General features: G+C 44.9%; 2 protein-coding genes across 2 annotated transcripts; both read left to right on the forward strand.

Moving 5' to 3' along the window:
* Positions 1 to 2,777: 2,777 nt before the first annotated feature.
* LOC116354376 (uncharacterized) lies at positions 2,778 to 5,362 on the forward strand. Its single transcript, XM_031793469.1, has 4 exons — positions 2,778 to 3,127; positions 3,223 to 3,281; positions 3,377 to 5,109; positions 5,292 to 5,362. Exons 1-3 carry the CDS (start codon positions 3,105 to 3,107, stop codon positions 4,942 to 4,944), a joined length of 1,650 nt encoding a protein of 549 aa, XP_031649329.1. The 5' UTR covers positions 2,778 to 3,104; the 3' UTR covers positions 4,945 to 5,109; positions 5,292 to 5,362.
* Positions 5,363 to 11,371: 6,009 nt separating this feature from the next.
* LOC116354377 (uncharacterized) lies at positions 11,372 to 13,938 on the forward strand. Its single transcript, XM_031793470.1, has 4 exons — positions 11,372 to 11,703; positions 11,799 to 11,857; positions 11,953 to 13,685; positions 13,868 to 13,938. The coding sequence occupies exons 1-3, from the start codon at positions 11,681 to 11,683 to the stop codon at positions 13,518 to 13,520; spliced, it is 1,650 nt and encodes a 549-aa protein (XP_031649330.1). The 5' UTR covers positions 11,372 to 11,680; the 3' UTR covers positions 13,521 to 13,685; positions 13,868 to 13,938.
* The last annotated feature ends 899 nt before the right edge of the window (positions 13,939 to 14,837 follow it).

The following is a 14,837-nucleotide window of genomic DNA, read 5'->3' on the forward strand; positions in this document are numbered from 1 at the left end:
CGGGGGTGTATGCCTTATGATTAACGACTCATGGTGTAACCACAACAACATACAGGAACTCATATCCTTTTTCTGACCATATTTAACCATGACTCCATTTTGTTGCTCCAGGAAACGCCTGTACTCAGGTCAATTCAATTGATGTATATGCTGACTCGGTGAGCGAGTTTATTAGCAAGTGAATCGGAGATGTCATACCCTTTGTGACCATTAAAACCTTCCCCAACCAGAAATCGTGGATTGGTGGCAGCATTCGCGCGAAACCGAATGCACGAACCACTGCTTTTAATCATGGCAAGGTGACCGGAAACACGACCGAAATCAAACAGTGTAGCTATTCCCGCCCCAAGGCTATCAAACAAGCAAAGTGTCAGTATAGAGACAAAGAGTTGCAATTCAACAGCTCAAACGCGAGACGTATGTGGCAGGGTCTACACTCAATCACAGATTACAAAAAGAAAACCAGCATCGTCATGGACAACAACGTCTTGCTCCCAGACAAATTAAACAACTTCTTTGCTCGCTTTGAGGACAATACAGCACCACTGACACAGCCCGCTACCAAAGCCTGTGGGCTCTCCATCTCCGTGGCCAACGTGAGTAAAACATTTAAACATGTTAACCCTCACAAGGCTGCCGGCCCAGACGGCATCCCTAGCCGCGTCCTCAGAGCATGCGCAGACCAGCTGGCTGGTGTGTTTATGGACATATTCAACCAATCCCTATCCCAGTCTGTTGTCCTCACATCCTTCAAGATGGCCACCATTGTTCCTGTTCCCAAGAGCTAAGGTAACTGAATCAAATGACTTTGAGAGAGCTTTGAGAGACTAGTCAAGGACCATATCACCTCCACCCTACCTGATACCCTAGACCCACACCTAGACCCACGCCCCAATAGGTCCACTGACGATGCAATCGCCATCACACTACACACTGCCCTGTCCCATCTGGACAAGAGGAATACCTATGTAAGACTGTTGTTCATTGACTACAGCATTTAACACCATAGTACCCTCCAAACTCGTCATCAAGCTCGAGACCCTGAGTCTCGACCCCGCCCTGTGCAACTGTGCCCTGGATTTTCTGTCGGGCCGCCCCCAGGTAGTGAAGGTAGGAAACAACATCTCCACCCCGCTGATCCTCAAGACTAGGGCCCCATAAGGGTGTGTTCTCAGCCCTCTCCCATACTCCCTGTTCACCCATGACTGCATGGCCATGCACGCTTCCAACTCAATCATCAAGTTTGCAGACAACACTACAGTGGTACGCCTGCCTGGTTACCAACAATGACGAGACAGCCTACAGGGAGGAGGTGAGGGCCCTCGGAGTGTGGTGTCAGGAAAATAACCTCACACTCAACGTCAAAACAAAGAAGATGATCGTGGATGTCGGAAAACAGCAGAGGGAGCACCCCCCCATCCACATCGACTCGACGAGACAGTAGTGGAGAAGGTGGAACGTTTTGAGTTCCTTGGCGTAAACATCACGGACAAACTGAAATGGTCCACCTACACAGACAGCGTGGTGATGAAGGTGCAACAGTGCCTCTTCAAACTCAGGAGATTGAAAAAATTTGGCTTGTCATCTAAAACACTCACAAACTTTTACAGATGCACAATCGAGAGCATCCTGTGGGGCTGTATCACCACCTGGTGCCGCAATTGCACCACATCAATCGCAAGGCTCTCCAGAGGGTAGTGCGGTCTGCACAACACATCACCGGGGGCAAACTACCTGCCCTCCAGGACACCTACGGCACCGGATGTCACGGGAAGGCCAAAAAGTTAATCTAGGACAACAAACACCCGAGCCACTGTCTGTTCACCCCGCTATCATCCAAAAGGCGAGGTCAGCACAGGTACATCAAAGCAGGGACCGAGAGTCTGGAAACAGCTATAATCTCAAGGCCATCAGACTGTTAAACAGCCATCACTAACATAGAGAAGCTGCTGCCAACATACAGACTCAAATCTCTGGCCACTTAAATAAACTGACTTAATAAGGGTATCACTAGTCACTTTAAATAACGCCACTTGAATAATGTTTACATATCCTACATTACTCATCTCATATGTATATACTGTATTCTACACCATCTACTGCATCTTGCCTATGCCGCACGCCCTCGCTCATCCATATTTTTATATGTACATATTCTTATTCATCCCTTTACATTTGTGTGTATTTGTGTGTATAAGGTAGTTGAAATTGTATAAGGTAGTTGAAATTGTTAGATTACTAGTTAGATTTGACTGCATAGTCGGAACTAGAAGCACAAGCATTTCGCTACACTCGCATTAACATCTGCTAACAATGTGTACGTGACCAATAAAATTTGATTTGAATTTTTGCAAACAATGAACAAAACAAACAAATCCCCTGTCAAGAGAATACATTGTACAAGTTAAATCACGTAAAAGCCAAGAGAGAAATTACACAACATATTTCACAAGCAGCAACTTTTCAGTAGATATGAAACACTTTTATATTTAAATGAAGTTCTACAGAACCCACAGAGGAGACAACGCAATAGCTGCCAGCTCGCTAACTTAGGCTGCTTTTACACAGGCAGACCAATTCAGATCCTTTTGTTACTCATTTGTCTTTTGACCAATCACATCAGATCTTTTCAAATCAGCTCTTTTTCAGAGCAGATCTGATTTGTCAAAAGACTCATTAGTGAAAAACAAGATCAGAATTGTGCTGCCTGTGTAAACGCTGCCTTACTGCCTTGAGTTGTTGATATATCAGCTGAGTGTATATTTATAGCCTGAACAGCCAGTTGTCATCACTGTTTGATTGATTGATTGATCATGTTCATCTGCATGTCACTGTGGTGTCATAACGTTAGCCCTCTTTGTGTGAATTTCAAATGTCTTTCCTTAACTCTTCGCGTCCTCTGTCCTCACCTTGGTTGTTTTAAAATCTGTCCGCTCCACAAAGACATACAGCTGAGAATGATCAATCAATAAGCCAGTGATTGGATGGCAACTGCAGGTTCAGGCGATAAATACACACCAAGCTGGTATGTCAACTAAGCATGGCAGTAAGGCACTGAGCTACTAATTGCTTTGTCTGGGCTGTTGGTGGTTTAAGGCTTTGAGATGGCTTTTGGAATTAATTTGGGGTAAGGTTCTTTGACCAATGTGTTTCAGGTCAACTGCAAGGTTGCTGCTTGTATTTGGAATGTTGATGTGTAATGGCAACTTCTTTTCTTGACAGGATTGTGTTCCTTTGCTCATTGTTTGCAGAACACTCAAGTTTTACATGGGCTCCACGTGGTAAGGCATGAACACAAACCGTTGTCACTTTTGTCAGACCAACCTTCAAGTTTGGCACTGAATCTATAACTTTCTTTCTATAACCTTCTGTTTAGATGCCCAGAGAGTAAGAGGCTATGGGTTTTCTGGCTCTTCCAGAATGGAAGTTGAGCAGAGGCAAACAGGTGGCAGCTATCCCCAGGATCAATTCAGACCAGCCTCTCACACTTCTGGTTCGGTCCAGAGTGAAGCTACTTACCGCGGGACTGGATACAACACACTCGGAGGCTTTGCTCCAAGCTCCCTCCAGCCAGCCCCAAGGGGCTCTGGATCTATCCCCAGCAGCTTTACCTCCGCCCAGACAAAGGGTAAGAGGACCCGTGCCAAGAATACTGACATTAGCCTCTCTGGTTCTATAGCCAGTGGATCCTCTGTCACCCACAACAAGCATCAAACCAAGGCCAGCAGAACCTATGGTCAAAGTGTCACTGACCCCAGTGCATTAAGGCCAGTTTCAAGTTGGGAGGTAAAGAGAATCCAGGCCAACACTCTCCGTACTGTACAGCCTCACTCCGGCAGCTCTGGACTAGTCCAGAATCCTGATGTTGTGTTTAATGTCCAGAGTAGAACTGCCTCTAACCTGAAACCATCTATTCCTAACTATGGCTCTACCCAGAGTGAATTCAAGTTCTCCACCTCCAGACAACCCAACCAAGGCCTTGTCCAGACTCTGAGTAGAGGAGCCCCCAGCCTCTATGGTCAAACTGCCACCCACACCACCTCCCTCACCCACTATGTCCAGGACCTGAAGCAAGGGAGCAGCCTCCCTTCCCTGGCTTTCAAGGGACCAATGGAGATCTCTGCCCGGTCAATTTCCACTCCCGACCGTGAAGTTCCCTCAAGTGGTTCTTCACAAACTTCATTTAGACCAGGTTCTACTGAAGGTGGGAGTGCAACAAACAGCTACAAGCCTAGCTTCTCCCAAGATGTCATGCAATACCAGAGCAACTCTGCCAGTAGAAGTGTTTCAACTTCCAATCAATATGCCCAAACCTCTGGCCAGAGAATAGATGGATCCTCTACCTCAAGTCGCGGCATGCCCACTTCTAGCCTGGCCTCTCGCGCCAGTCTTTTTCGCCCCAGCTCTACAGCTAGTGGAAACTCCTATGGCGCCTACAAGCCTGGCTCTGACCTTGGTGCAACACCAAGCCAAAGCCTGTTTACCTTTAACCAAGGTGGAAGGGGTTCAACATACAGCCAGAATCTCCTTGCAAAACCTGCCCAAGGGAAGTACGGACAAATGTCTGCTCAGTGGGGGAGCTACCAGCCCAGCTATGCTGCCAGTAGTGGGCCAGTCTCCAGCCTCTTCAGTTCTACCCAGGCTGCCAGTTCTTCAACATTCATCCAGAATGCTCCTGCCACAGCCCAGAAGCCAAGTGGCTTTAAACCTGTCCCCAGTCAACGCTATCAGCCCAGCTATTTGTTCAATGCAGTGAAGTCCAACACTAGCTCTGCCAGACGTCCCACCCAGAGCCTCTTGTCTAGCAGCTATGGCCCTACCCAGAGCAGGACCAGCAGTGCCAGCTCGATCAACCCTCGCCGCTTTGCCCTGACCATCATGCACAGCATCCCAGAATTGTACGGCGGATCTACAATCCACCGGCTCAAAGACCCTACTCGGTAGGAGTAGTGCCTCCCCTAGCCACTCAACCCAGCTCTTCAAGTGTCAGCAAGCCACAGCCAAACCACTATCTGCCAAGCAGAAAGGCCCTAGCACAACCTAAATTGAGTCCAGAGCTTTAGGGGAGTCCAGAACATGATGAAGTGGGATCTGTAGCCACCAGTTGAGGTGAGATTTCAGTTTCTCTATTTTTATGCCATTTGGGCTGTTTAGGTTTACATAGGCAGTTCATTGATCTTTTTTGCGATTGGCTTAGTCAAAAGATCAGAATTTGGCTGCCTGTGTAAATGCAGCCTTGGCACCTGTCTTTGCTTTCATGTATGCTTGTTACTAATCTTTTTGTCTTCTAGGTGCTGTGACCTGGAAGTGTTGTCAGGACTTCTCTACTTCAATTGTTTTAAATAAAATTTACTAATACATATTAGTCTTTATCTATTTAATTGTTTTCAGACAAATGTTTTGAATGCCTTCAAAGGGATGTCAGTGTTGTGGTAGTTAGGTTGCTTCTTCCAGTAGAAGAAATGTTGGCTCTCTGGCATTTGACAGGATCTTTTGCATCACTGGACCTCTGCAATCAATGAGCCTGAATCAGAGTTTTGGGCCTGATGCCCTTAATATTAATGGTGACTCTAATGCACTTGCTTTCTATCTCACTAAACCCTCCTGAAAGTTCTCTGAAGTATTTCATTAACCCCCCCCCCCCTCTCCAAAATAGTAAATGAATGTTTTTTCCAAATGACAAACTACTTGTCACATACGCTGACTACAAGTGTGAATTTTGCATAATGTTTACTTGCAAGCCCCTTTCATTTATTAAAATGAATTTTTCAGCAGTCTTAAAGCTTGAGATGCCATTAAGCTGTTGAGGAGCCTTTTGGTCCTAGACCTGGCAATCTGGAACCGCTTACCGTGCAGAAGTTTAACTTGGACTGCAACCGATCAGGATGCTCTTGATGGTGCTGCTGTAAAACCTTCTGGGGACCCATGCCAATTCTTGTTAGTCTCTTGGGGGGGGTGTAGTCGTACCCTCTTCACGACTGTCTTGGTATGTTTGACCCTTGAGAGTTCATTGGCGACGTGGACACCAAGGTACTTAACTCTCGACCTGCTCCATTACAGGCCCGTTAATGGGGGCTTGTTCGGCCCGCTTTATCCTGTAGTCCACGATCAGCTACTTAGTCTTGCTCAAGTTGAGGGAGAGGTGTTTCTGGTACCACTTTGCCAGTTCTCTGACCTCCCGAAAGGCCGTCTCGTCGGTATCAGGCCAAACATTCCTGTTACTGAGCTCAGCTCCATGTTTCAAAATGAGCAGGAGTCAATCTGATGGGGATCATTACTGTCCCCTGCTGGAAGTGTGTGAGCAGGAGGAGCCAGTGTGTGCCATCAGGCCCCCTATCCATGATGATATCTGTCACAATGTCACACTTTCACCCTCACGTCTTATCAGACACATGGCACTGCTAACCAGCCTGGATTCAGATAGTATTAAAAATCATTCCATGTCTTCAGCTGTGCTTGGCTCAGTGGAACTAATAAAATATTCCCAAAAGTACAAACCCAGATCCCATGTCTGCCTAGATTCAGAATGTTCCCTTGGGTTTTAGATGTTATAATATTGTTGACACATTTGTCTTTTACACTGAGGTGAATGACTAAGGCACACCAGTTTGTCACAGTAAAATAAACAGAGAGAGAGAGCATCACCTCGCATGCATTGACCATCCATGTGTGGTGGCTCAAATCAAAGATGCTATTTCCTGCCAGAGGAAGTGGAGGCACAGACATCATTTTTTAGGAGCTGTTTCCTTTCCTCTCTTTTTCCATAATGCCTGGCAACATTCATAAAGAAAATAAAGAGAAAAATAACGTTCACGCAGAATACAGAAATGTAAATAAAATATACAAATAAATCTTTCATTGGCATCAGCAGAAACGATCTTGTTGACAGGACCTTTAGACAGAGGGTAGATTTGCAGGAAGAGGAGAAAGGTGTCTTAAATCATACTGAAAATGAGTTCTATTAATCAACAAAGGATGGAGGTGACTCTTCTGTTCTCTCTAATGGGAGACAACACTCTCTTCTCTATTCGTCAGGCCATTCAACAATCTGCTTCACCCATGATATTTCATCATAAGCATACAACGTACATCTCTCTCTCACACACACTTTCAATTGAATTCAAAGGGCTTTATTGGCATGGGAAACATATGTTTACACTGCCAAAGCAAATGGAATAGACAATAAACAAAAGGAAATAAACAATTCTTTCTAATTTGCATTCATTTCCTGCAGGTCAGAAATGTTCTGGTCTGGTGTTCTACTTGTTATTTCATTTTATTTTACATTTATTTAATTAAGCAAGTCAGTTAAGAACAAATTCTTATTTACAATGATGGCCTACCCCAGCCAAACACTCCCCTAACCCGGACGACGCTGGGCCAATTGTGTTTACTAATACCACAACTAATAGGTAATGCTGGGGCTGGGGCTTTCTGCTTGGCAGGTGCAGTGTGGTTTGGCTGTGGCTTGCTGACACTTGAAGAGCTGGGTTTGGAGTGGCTAGGGGAGGAGGCACTACTTCGAGACGACAGACACAAGCTCCACCGTAGTATTCGGAGATGTTGTGGATGGTGGCCAGGGCGAAGCGTTGAGGGGTGGTGGGGGTGCCACTGCTAGTCCCACACTGGGTAAGGCCATAGCTTCTAGAGGAGAGGCTTTGGGTAGGGCCGCCGGCAGACCTAGGGTTGGACTTCACATACCTTAAGGGAACATTTTGACATTTGCCATATGGTTAGTGAGAAAGTCCACTTTGCAAATGTACGGTCCCTTACTAGACGTCCGACAACATTTCTAAAATTGGCGGACAGCGTCGGGCCGTGCAGCAGGGCCGGATCTTCCAGTAAGTCATCAAACGAAGTCTCTCGGACATTCGGTTTTCGTTTAATAAAACTTTCACATTTTGGTCATTTTTCCACTGTCCCGGTAAATACCACAAGAGGGCGAGTAGAATCATATTGCAAATGTACAAAACATCACCAATCACGACATGGCCTTATCTCCTAAATGGAAAAGACTTCGAAGACGAAACTTGGTGAGCATAGGTTTGGCATAATGGGCAGTTGGCCCCGAACAAGATGGCGTCCAGGCCTCCACGGGATTAAAGGTCAAAAATGAAAATAGAGCAATAATTTCTACACTTCACATCAAAGTAAATGAACCTACGGTGTCAATAAAAAAAGAACCAGCCATTTATCTATCGTAATTTAAGAGAAATCGTACAATGTCAAATTGTTTTTTTTCTTCTTTTTAAGTTACAGATCCAGTTGCAGCTTGTTCAGACAAATCTTTTTGAATTGTGTTTCCGAGCTATGCGAGATTTCTGTGATTTTCTGTGATTTTCTGAAATAACACACACTCATTCAACCCTCTGTAAATAAGTCAGTTCTTAACATAAAGACTTAAAACTCAATATTATATAAGTGCCTACCCCAAGGAGGATATGTGTTTACTTTCAGCTTCCTGCGTAAACCGGAAGTGCCGTAAAATGTTGTCATAGGTGCTGTTTCGAAGGGTTAAAAAGGTCTGATCTTTTCAAAACTTCATATTGGTTATTAGGCAACCCTCAATGAACTGTAAATCAGTCATTTCTCCCAACAGATGTCAAAGAAAAGCTCTGTCACACACACACGCAGCAAGGATGGAGTGACAAAGTGCGGTGCTTAAAGACACTCAGAGCCTGCAATGGCATTACCATAATCTCTAGGCTGTGCCGAGTTCAACAAGATGCCCCGCTAGACCGTAGCTTGCTCGGTCTGAGCTCATAATGAAGCCTGGCCCTAAATTGCAGAGGCTTTTGGGTGACTGCGGGAGAACAGTTAGGGTTAGAAGCACAATTCTACCTTGGGAACATTCCTGAGGTCCTCCCGATCGGTGCAAGCCTAAACTTGACCATGTGGCATTAACCCTTAAAAGTTAAAAGAAGGTGTTTACGTCAAACAGTTTTCAATGACTTCTCTCCCCATAGTAATACATTGCCTGCACCACTAAATTCAACCTGAAGCCCATGTGGGTTATGAATGTCTTATGAACCTGTCTTCCATGACAATCCATCAGGCCACTATGAGGACTACCTGTGTTGATTCTAAGCTTCCTGGAGCAACCGGAAGTGGTTAAAATCACCCCAAAATTGTCTTGCCATACCCAACCTGCAGTTTGTGAGAAATAGTGCATTCAACCCTGTGTAAATCAGTCAGTTCTTAATGTATAGACTTAAAACTCAGGATTCTGTAAAAGCCTACTCAAATGAGGATATGTGTTTACTTTTAGCTTCCTGTGCCAACCAGAAGTGCCTTTAATTGGGGTCACAGTGTCTGTTTCGAAGCATTACAAAAGTCACATCTTTCCAAAACTTCATATGTGTGACTAGGTAATCCTCATGAACTGTAAATCAGTCATTCCTCCCAACAGATGTCAATGAAAAGCTCTCTCACACTGACACACACACACACACACACACACACACACACACACACACACACACACACACACACACACACACACACACACACACACACACACACACACACACACACACACACACACACACACACACACACACACACACACACACACACACACACACAGCAAGGATGGAGTGACAAAGTGCGGTGCTTAAAAACACACAGAGCCTGCGGTGGCATTTCCATATTCTCAATGCACAGTGCATTTGCAACATGATTCAACAGTGAAAAAAATTCACCAAATGGACGTGATGAAATCAACACAACGAGCGATGGAGAGGAACCACTATCACTGCCCGGCCATCCCGAGTTCATAAGGCCAGTCAATTTTGCATTTCTGCAGTATTTTTGAGCATGACAAATTTGCGATGGTAAATGCCCATTGAAACATGGGCATCACAAATTTGTGATGGTAAATGCACATTGAAACATACTGCAAATGCACAGCCGTGCACCTGGTGATTGGAAAAATGGTTTTTAATGCCATTACGGGGTAGCAAGGGGTCCACGGTTGGGTAGGGGGCACCCCCCACCCGTGCTCCTTGTCATTTTGGACGTTTTAAAAAAAATCATTAAAAAACAACAGTCCCACTTCTCCCTCATCATACATGACAAATAGACCATCTAGGTTGATTCAAGGCTTAACATAGTGCTATATATTATTTTGGCAGTATAAATGCCTTTTGGACATGGTTCACTGACTTTTGGGTTTGTAAACCGACTTCCATTTATCGTACATGGCAAATGGACATAACATCCTGATTTGCCACTTTCAAATCTTTAATATTGCATTTGGACATTTCTTATGGCATTTGGCAAACAAAATAAAACAGTGACTTTTGACTTCCTATGAAATCATATTGCAAATGAACAAAAAACTATGCCCTATGGACAAGTTAACAAAAAAAATGATAATGAAATTTGACAAAAGTTTATTCATACAGGTCTTACACATGTGTAATTGACACAAAATCTAAAGAATTTCAAAAAACAGTCCAGAAAGCACTTTTTTAAGGGGGTGATACGTTTTTGAAAAAAATGTTCAATTTTTAAAAATTTTACTCTTGGGTCTTGACTTGTGTTACATTTGCAATATGAAAAATCACAGTGGAGCGCACTCGCCATCTGTTGGATTTTTGGAGTGCTACACTTGGCATTTGCCATATGGCATATGCAATCAACCTTGATTGAAACGACGCCGAATTGAGTGGTATTGGACACCGTGTATATGTTTCGTACGGTGTCAATGACTTCCCATTCATTTTTGTTTCTTATTCATCCCTTTACATTTGTGTGTATTTGTGTGTATAAGGTAGTTGTTTTTGTATAAGGTAGTTGAAATTGTTAGATTACTAGTTAGATTTGACTGCATAGTCGGAACTAGAAGCACAAGCATTTCGCTACACTCGCATTAACATCTGCTAACAATGTGTACGTGACCAATAAAATTTGATTTGAATTTTTGCAAACAATGAACAAAACAAACAAATCCCCTGTCAAGAGAATACATTGTACAAGTTAAATCACGTAAAAGCCAAGAGAGAAATTACACAACATATTTCACAAGCAGCAACTTTTCAGTAGATATGAAACACTTTTATATTTAAATGAAGTTCTACAGAACCCACAGAGGAGACAACGCAATAGCTGCCAGCTCGCTAACTTAGGCTGCTTTTACACAGGCAGACCAATTCAGATCCTTTTGTTACTCATTTGTCTTTTGACCAATCACATCAGATCTTTTCAAATCAGCTCTTTTTCAGAGCAGATCTGATTTGTCAAAAGACTAATTAGTGAAAAACAAGATCAGAATTGTGCTGCCTGTGTAAACGCTGCCTTACTGCCTTGAGTTGTTGATATATCAGCTGAGTGTATATTTATAGCCTGAACAGCCAGTTGTCATCACTGTTTGATTGATTGATTGATCATGTTCATCTGCATGTCACTGTGGTGTCATAACGTTAGCCCTCTTTGTGTGAATTTCAAATGTCTTTCCTTAACTCTTCGCGTCCTCTGTCCTCACCTTGGTTGTTTTAAAATCTGTCCGCTCCACAAAGACATACAGCTGAGAATGATCAATCAATAAGCCAGTGATTGGATGGCAACTGCAGGTTCAGGCAATAAATACACACCAAGCTGGTATGTCAACTAAGCATGGCAGTAAGGCACTGAGCTACTAATTGCTTTGTCTGGGCTGTTGGTGGTTTAAGGCTTTGAGATGGCTTTTGGAATTAATTTGGGGTAAGGTTCTTTGACCAATGTGTTTCAGGTCAACTGCAAGGTTGCTGCTTGTATTTGGAATGTTGATGTGTAATGGCAACTTCTTTTCTTGACAGGATTGTGTTCCTTTGCTCATTGTTTGCAGAACACTCAAGTTTTACATGGGCTCCACGTGGTAAGGCATGAACACAAACCGTTGTCACTTTTGTCAGACCAACCTTCAAGTTTGGCACTGAATCTATAACTTTCTTTCTATAACCTTCTGTTTAGATGCCCAGAGAGTAAGAGGCTATGGGTTTTCTGGCTCTTCCAGAATGGAAGTTGAGCAGAGGCAAACAGGTGGCAGCTATCCCCAGGATCAATTCAGACCAGCCTCTCACACTTCTGGTTCGGTCCAGAGTGAAGCTACTTACCGCGGGACTGGATACAACACACTCGGAGGCTTTGCTCCAAGCTCCCTCCAGCCAGCCCCAAGGGGCTCTGGATCTATCCCCAGCAGCTTTACCTCCGCCCAGACAAAGGGTAAGAGGACCCGTGCCAAGAATACTGACATTAGCCTCTCTGGTTCTATAGCCAGTGGATCCTCTGTCACCCACAACAAGCATCAAACCAAGGCCAGCAGAACCTATGGTCAAAGTGTCACTGACCCCAGTGCATTAAGGCCAGTTTCAAGTTGGGAGGTAAAGAGAATCCAGGCCAACACTCTCCGTACTGTACAGCCTCACTCCGGCAGCTCTGGACTAGTCCAGAATCCTGATGTTGTGTTTAATGTCCAGAGTAGAACTGCCTCTAACCTGAAACCATCTATTCCTAACTATGGCTCTACCCAGAGTGAATTCAAGTTCTCCACCTCCAGACAACCCAACCAAGGCCTTGTCCAGACTCTGAGTAGAGGAGCCCCCAGCCTCTATGGTCAAACTGCCACCCACACCACCTCCCTCACCCACTATGTCCAGGACCTGAAGCAAGGGAGCAGCCTCCCTTCCCTGGCTTTCAAGGGACCAATGGAGATCTCTGCCCGGTCAATTTCCACTCCCGACCGTGAAGTTCCCTCAAGTGGTTCTTCACAAACTTCATTTAGACCAGGTTCTACTGAAGGTGGGAGTGCAACAAACAGCTACAAGCCTAGCTTCTCCCAAGATGTCATGCAATACCAGAGCAACTCTGCCAGTAGAAGTGTTTCAACTTCCAATCAATATGCCCAAACCTCTGGCCAGAGAATAGATGGATCCTCTACCTCAAGTCGCGGCATGCCCACTTCTAGCCTGGCCTCTCGCGCCAGTCTTTTTCGCCCCAGCTCTACAGCTAGTGGAAACTCCTATGGCGCCTACAAGCCTGGCTCTGACCTTGGTGCAACACCAAGCCAAAGCCTGTTTACCTTTAACCAAGGTGGAAGGGGTTCAACATACAGCCAGAATCTCCTTGCAAAACCTGCCCAAGGGAAGTACGGACAAATGTCTGCTCAGTGGGGGAGCTACCAGCCCAGCTATGCTGCCAGTAGTGGGCCAGTCTCCAGCCTCTTCAGTTCTACCCAGGCTGCCAGTTCTTCAACATTCATCCAGAATGCTCCTGCCACAGCCCAGAAGCCAAGTGGCTTTAAACCTGTCCCCAGTCAACGCTATCAGCCCAGCTATTTGTTCAATGCAGTGAAGTCCAACACTAGCTCTGCCAGACGTCCCACCCAGAGCCTCTTGTCTAGCAGCTATGGCCCTACCCAGAGCAGGACCAGCAGTGCCAGCTCGATCAACCCTCGCCGCTTTGCCCTGACCATCATGCACAGCATCCCAGAATTGTACGGCGGATCTACAATCCACCGGCTCAAAGACCCTACTCGGTAGGAGTAGTGCCTCCCCTAGCCACTCAACCCAGCTCTTCAAGTGTCAGCAAGCCACAGCCAAACCACTATCTGCCAAGCAGAAAGGCCCTAGCACAACCTAAATTGAGTCCAGAGCTTTAGGGGAGTCCAGAACATGATGAAGTGGGATCTGTAGCCACCAGTTGAGGTGAGATTTCAGTTTCTCTATTTTTATGCCATTTGGGCTGTTTAGGTTTACATAGGCAGTTCATTGATCTTTTTTGCGATTGGCTTAGTCAAAAGATCAGAATTTGGCTGCCTGTGTAAATGCAGCCTTGGCACCTGTCTTTGCTTTCATGTATGCTTGTTACTAATCTTTTTGTCTTCTAGGTGCTGTGACCTGGAAGTGTTGTCAGGACTTCTCTACTTCAATTGTTTTAAATAAAATTTACTAATACATATTAGTCTTTATCTATTTAATTGTTTTCAGACAAATGTTTTGAATGCCTTCAAAGGGATGTCAGTGTTGTGGTAGTTAGGTTGCTTCTTCCAGTAGAAGAAATGTTGGCTCTCTGGCATTTGACAGGATCTTTTGCATCACTGGACCTCTGCAATCAATGAGCCTGAATCAGAGTTTTGGGCCTGATGCCCTTAATATTAATGGTGACTCTAATGCACTTGCTTTCTATCTCACTAAACCCTCCTGAAAGTTCTCTGAAGTATTTCATTAACCCCCCCCCCCCCTCTCCAAAATAGTAAATGAATGTTTTTTCCAAATGACAAACTACTTGTCACATACGCTGACTACAAGTGTGAATTTTGCATAATGTTTACTTGCAAGCCCCTTTCATTTATTAAAATGAATTTTTCAGCAGTCTTAAAGCTTGAGATGCCATTAAGCTGTTGAGGAGCCTTTTGGTCCTAGACCTGGCAATCTGGAACCGCTTACCGTGCAGAAGTTTAACTTGGACTGCAACCGATCAGGATGCTCTTGATGGTGCTGCTGTAAAACCTTCTGGGGACCCATGCCAATTCTTGTTAGTCTCTTGGGGGGGGTGTAGTCGTACCCTCTTCACGACTGTCTTGGTATGTTTGACCCTTGAGAGTTCATTGGCGACGTGGACACCAAGGTACTTAACTCTCGACCTGCTCCATTACAGGCCCGTTAATGGGGGCTTGTTCGGCCCGCTTTATCCTGTAGTCCACGATCAGCTACTTAGTCTTGCTCAAGTTGAGGGAGAGGTGTTTCTGGTACCACTTTGCCAGTTCTCTGACCTCCCGAAAGGCCGTCTCGTCGGTATCAGGCCAAACATTCCTGTTACTGAGCTCAGCTCCATGTTTCAAAATGAGCAGGAGTCAA

The sequence above is a fragment of the Oncorhynchus kisutch genome, linkage group LG17, assembly GCF_002021735.2.
Source record: "Oncorhynchus kisutch isolate 150728-3 linkage group LG17, Okis_V2, whole genome shotgun sequence".
Lineage (NCBI taxonomy): Eukaryota > Metazoa > Chordata > Actinopteri > Salmoniformes > Salmonidae > Oncorhynchus > Oncorhynchus kisutch.